Here is a 5917-nt window from a genome sequence, read left to right as displayed (position 1 = left end):
GGGGGTGTGGTGAGGTTGATAAGGGGGGAGGGGGTTCAAAGGCCGATGAATGTCCCTAGAGCGGGTTCTGTGAGTTGTGCCTCCCCCCCCCCCCCGCCAAACCCGGCCCGGGGTCAGGCTTGACTTGCGATAACTGGGTCCAACAGGCTGTTGCTTGCAGCACCCCGCAGACCAACACATACAGCCCGCCACTTCTGGCTAGAATTTGTGTCATTTTTTTTTTAACCCATTTATTTTGACAATATTTCTTAAGTTGTGTTGGGGGGATATTGAACTGCCATTGTCCTCTGGTGTTCATACAGTGTTCACGGATTGTTCCCCCTGGCCTCGCTACCCTACACTGCCTTTGTCACGCATTTACTGCCATATCTGCCATATCTGCGTCAGTGAGAGACAGACGCAGGTGTGGGTGGCAGGCAGCGGTCGGAAGGCTGCAGGTGTAGGACAATAGGACAAGGCCGCAGGTGTAGGACCAAATTACAAGGTTGCAGGTGTAGGACAAAAGGACAAGGCTGCAGGTGTAGGACAAATTTACAAGGTTGCAGGTGTAGGACAAAAGGACAAAGTTGCAGGTGTAGGAAAAAATGACAAGGTTGCAGGTGTAGGATTAAATTGCAAGGCTGCAGGTGTAGGACAAATGGACAAGGCTGCAGGTGTAGGACAAAAGGACAAGGTTGCAGGTGTAGGACAAAATTACAAAGTTGCAGGTGTAGGACAAAAGAACAAGGCTGCAGGTGTAGGACAAAAGAACAAGGCTGCAGGTGTAGGACAAATTTACAAGGTTGCAGGTGTAGGCCAAAAGGACAAAGTTGCAGGTGTAGGCCAAAAGAACAAGGCTGCAGGTGTAGGACAAAAGAACAAGGCTGCAGGTGAAGGCCAAAAGAACAAGGCTGCAGGTGTAGGACAAAATTACAAGGTTGCAGATGTAGGCCAAAAGAACAAGGCTGCAGGTGTAGGATAAAATTACAAGGCTGCAGGTGTAGAACAAAGGGAAAGCAGCCACCAAAAACATCCCTTATGGAAGACAGGGGAACAAGTGACGAGTGAGCGATGGCGTGACATAGAGAGAGCAGAGAGGCAGAAGGAAGGAGATGAAAGATACCAAAATAGAGGTGAAGGGGGGGGGGGGGCGAGGGAGGAGGCAGAGAGAGGGGGGGCAGCTATTGTCCCCCCCAACACGTCGCCCATTGTGCAAGGGGAAACAATACAGAGATCTACATTCCCAAAGATTCCCCAAGACTTGAAAACAAATCCTCGTCCCCCCTGACCAGAATATTTTTCCATGATTGGAGACGGAAATAGAGGGTAGGGAGGGGGGGAGGGGTAGATGGACAGGTGGGGGGTAAGGGGGGGGGAACAAGAGAGTCTCATTCACCCACCTGTGAGTCTGGGGTGGTGAGTCAGGGTGGTGAGTCTCCCCCCGACCACGAATATATAACACAATAATTGAGAATTCTTATAAATCATAGAAAACGGTTATTATTTCACTGTTTGCCACTTCATGGAGTGTAATATTGGAGGAAAAATAGGTAAATATACATACATAAACACGCATCCTGTTCATATGTTAGTGCTTTTATAGGGCCCACTGGACCCCCTGACTCCGGCGTCACGGTGAACCTGGACCCCCTGACTCCGGCGTCACGGTGAACCTGGACCCCCTGACTCCAGCGTCACGGTGAACCTGGACCCCCTGACTCCGGCGTCACGGTGAACCTGGACCCCCTGACTCCGGCGTCACGGTGAACCTGGACCCCCTGACTCCGGCGTCACGGTGAACCTGGACCCCCTGACTCCGGCGTCACGGTGAACCTGGACCCCCAGACTCCGGCGTCACGGTGAACCTAGACCCCCAGACTCCGGCGTCACGGTGAACCTGGACCCCCTGACTCCGGCGTCACGGTGAACCTGGACCCCCAGACTCCGGCGTCACGGTGAACCTGGATCCCCAGACTCCAGCGTCACGGTGAACCTGGACCCGCAGACTCCGGCGTCACGGTGAACCTGGACCCCCAGACTCCGGCGTCACGGTGAACCTGGACCCCCAGACTCCGGCGTCACGGTGAACCTAGACCCCCAGACTCCGGCGTCACGGTGAACCTGGACCCCCAGACTCCGGCGTCACGGTGAACCTGGACCCCCAGACTCCGGCGTCACGGTGAACCTGGACCCCCTGACTCCGGCGTCACGGTGAACCTGGACCCCCTGACTCCGGCGTCACGGTGAACCTAGACCCCCAGACTCCGGCGTCACGGTGAACCTAGACCCCCAGACTCCGGCGTCACGGTGAACCTGGACCCCTGACTCCGGCGTCACGGTGAACCTGGACCCCCTAGACTCCGGCGTCACGGTGAACCTGGACCCCCTGACTCCGGCGTCACGGTGAACCTGGACCCCTGACTCCGGCGTCACGGTGAACCTGGACCCCCTGACTCCGGCGTCACGGTGAACCTGGACCCCCTGACTCCGGCGTCACGGTGAACCTGGACCCCCTGACTCCGGCGTCACGGTGAACCTGGACCCCCTGACTCCGGCGTCACGGTGAACCTGGACCCCCTGACTCCGGCGTCACGGTGAACCTAGACCCCCAGACTCCGGCGTCACGGTGAACCTAGACCCCCAGACTCCGGCGTCACGGTGAACCTGGACCCCTGACTCCGGCGTCACGGTGAACCTGGACCCCCTAGACTCCGGCGTCACGGTGAACCTGGACCCCCTGACTCCGGCGTCACGGTGAACCTGGACCCCTGACTCCGGCGTCACGGTGAACCTGGACCCCCTGACTCCGGCGTCACGGTGAACCTGGACCCCCCTGACTCCGGCGTCACGGTGAACCTGGACCCCCTGACTCCGGCGTCACGGTGAACCTGGACCCCCTAGACGTCCGGCGTCACGGTGAACCTGGACCCCCTGACTCCGGCGTCACGGTGAACCTGTACCCCCTGACTCCGGCGTCACGGTGAACCTGGACCCCCAGACTCCGGCGTCACGGTGAACCTGGACCCCCAGACTCCGGCGTCACGGTGAACCTGGACCCCCTGACTCCGGCGTCACGGTGAACCTGGACCCCCAGACTCCGGCGTCACGGTGAACCTGGACCCCCAGACTCCGGCGTCACGGTGAACCTGGACCCCCAGACTCCGGCGTCACGGTGAACCTAGACCCCCAGACTCCGGCGTCACGGTGAACCTGGACCCCCAGACTCCGGCGTCACGGTGAACCTGGACCCCCTGACTCCGGCGTCACGGTGAACCTGGACCCCCTGACTCCGGCGTCACGGTGAACCTAGACCCCCAGACTCCGGCGTCACGGTGAACCTAGACCCCCAGACTCCGGCGTCACGGTGAACCTGGACCCCCTGACTCCGGCGTCACGGTGAACCTGGACCCCCTAGACTCCGGCGTCACGGTGAACCTGGACCCCCTGACTCCGGCGTCACGGTGAACCTGGACCCCCTGACTCCGGCGTCACGGTGAACCTGGACCCCCTGACTCCGGCGTCACGGTGAACCTGGACCCCCTGACTCCGGCGTCACGGTGAACCTGGACCCCCTGACTCCGGCGTCACGGTGAACCTGGACCCCCTAGATTCCGGCGTCACGGTGAACCTGGACCCCCTGACTCCGGCGTCACGGTGAACCTGGACCCCCTGACTCCGGCGTCACGGTGAACCTGGACCCCCTGACTCCGGCGTCACGGTGAACCTGGACCCCCTAGACTCCGGCGTCACGGTGAACCTGGACCCCCTGACTCCGGCGTCACGGTGAACCTGGACCCCCTAGACTCCGGCGTCACGGTGAACCTGGAGCCCCAGACTCCGGCGTCACGGTGAACCTGGACCCCCAGACTCCAGCGTCACGGTGATCCTGGACCCCCAGACTCCGGCGTCACGGTGAACCTGGACCCCCAGACTCCGGCGTCACGGTGAACCTAGACCCCCAGACTCCGGCGTCACGGTGAACCTAGACCCCCAGACTCCGGCGTCACGGTGATCCTGGACCCCCAGACTCCGGCGTCACGGTGAACCTGGACCCCCAGACTCCGGCGTCACGGTGAACCTGGACCCCCAGACTCCGGCGTCACGGTGAACCTGGACCCCCTGACTCCGGCGTCACGGTGAACCTGGACCCCCAGACTCCAGCGTCACGGTGAACCTGGACCCCCAGACTCCGGCGTCACGGTGAACCTGGACCCCCTGACTCCGGCGTCACGGTGAACCTGGACCCCCAGACTCCGGCGTCACGGAGAACCTGGACCCCCTGACTCCGGCGTCACGGTGAACCTGGACCCCCTGACTCCGGCGTCACGGTGAACCTGGACCCCCTGACTCCGGCGTCACGGTGAACCTGGACCCCCAGACTCCAGCGTCACGGTGAACCTGGACCCCCACACCCCCGGCGTCACGGTGAGCCTGGACCCCCTAGACTCCAGCATCACGGTGAACCTGGACCCACTAGACTCCAGCATCACGGTGAACCTGGACCCCCTAGACTCCAGCATCACGGTGAACCTGGACCCCCTAGACTCCGGCGTCACGGTGAACCTGGACCCCCTAGACTCCAGCGTCACGGTGAACCTGGACCCCCTAGACTCCAGCATCACGGTGAACCTGGACCCCCTAGACTCCAGCGTCACGGTGAACCTGGACCCCCTAGACTCCAGCATCACGGTGAACCTGGACCCCCTAGACTCCAGCGTCACGGTGAACCTGGACCCCCTAGACTCCAGCATCACGGTGAACCTGGACCCCCTAGACTCCAGCATCACGGTGAACCTGGACCCCCTAGACTCCAGCGTCACGGTGAACCTGGACCCCCTAGACTCCAGCATCACGGTGAACCTGGACCCCCTAGACTCCAGCGTCACGGTGAACCTGGACCCCCTAGACTCCAGCATCACGGTGAACCTGGACCCCCTAGACTCCAGCATCACGGTGAACCTGGACCCCCTAGACTCCAGCATCACGGTGAACCTGGACCCCCTAGACTCCAGCGTCACGGTGAACCTGGACCCCCTAGACTCCAGCATCACGGTGAACCTGGACCCCCTAGACTCCAGCATCACGGTGAACCTGGACCCCCTAGACTCCAGCGTCACGGTGAACCTGGACCCCCTAGACTCCAGCATCACGGTGAACCTGGACCCCCTAGACTCCAGCATCACGGTGAACCTGGACCCCCTAGACTCCAGCATCACGGTGAACCTGGACCCCCTAGACTCCAGCGTCACGGTGAACCTGGACCCCCTAGACTCCAGCATCACGGTGAACCTGGACCCCCTAGACTCCAGCATCACGGTGAACCTGGACCCCCTAGACTCCAGCATCACGGTGAACCTGGACCCCCTAGACTCCAGCATCACGGTGAACCAGAACCGTAGAAATACAGCACCGAGACTCTCCAGGACAAAAACCTAGCAGAACCACCAGCGGTTCTTACAGCTGTAAGAGGAGAGAGAGAGAGAGAGAGAGAGAGAGAGAGAGAGAGAGAGAGAGAGAGAGAGAGAGAGAGAGAGAGAGAGAGAGAGAGAGAGAGAGAGAGAGAGAGAGAGAGAGAGAGAGAGAGAGAGAGAGAGAGAGAGAGAGCACTTCCCATGAAGTATTTAAAACTTTCCCAAACAAATGTCAAACATTCAATCCCTTTTCACATACAGGTTCCAAGTGGCCTTAATCTCTATCACTTGCCATATATACTGTTGACTCCTGACCTACCCCAAGGCGATGATATTTCCTCATCATTTACGGTTAACAGGCAGTAACTACAGCCCAGCCTCCTAAAATGAGCGTTTTTTTTTTTTTAAGTATGGCGGGTCAACTGTACCAATATGTACTGTAATGAAGCCGCTAATAGGCATTTTTTTTTTTGGTTTGTACTTTCTTTTTATTGTGAGTCCGGAAAAACTAAAACTAAAAGCCAACA

General features: G+C 59.6%; 1 protein-coding gene across 1 annotated transcript; it reads left to right on the top strand.

Moving 5' to 3' along the window:
* Positions 1-637: 637 nt before the first annotated feature.
* LOC138363060 (apolipoprotein A-IV-like) lies at positions 638-5415 on the top strand. Its single transcript, XM_069321926.1, has 2 exons — positions 638-869; positions 4358-5415. The coding sequence occupies exons 1-2, from the start codon at positions 638-640 to the stop codon at positions 5413-5415; spliced, it is 1290 nt and encodes a 429-aa protein (XP_069178027.1).
* The last annotated feature ends 502 nt before the right edge of the window (positions 5416-5917 follow it).

This window comes from Procambarus clarkii, chromosome 1 (assembly GCF_040958095.1).
Source record: "Procambarus clarkii isolate CNS0578487 chromosome 1, FALCON_Pclarkii_2.0, whole genome shotgun sequence".
Lineage (NCBI taxonomy): Eukaryota > Metazoa > Arthropoda > Malacostraca > Decapoda > Cambaridae > Procambarus > Procambarus clarkii.
The sequence above is the reverse complement of the archived record's forward strand: the minus strand, read 5'-3'. Positions and strand labels throughout refer to the sequence as shown.

Coding starts and splice junctions, on each gene's coding strand:
- LOC138363060 (XM_069321926.1), top strand. CDS start 638: ATGGACAAGGCTGCAGGTGTAGGACAAAAGGACAAGGTTGCAGGTGTA. Junction 870..4,357: donor ACAAAAGAACAAGGCTGCAG/GTGAAGGCCAAA, acceptor CTGGACCCCCAG/ACTCCAGCGTCACGGTGAAC.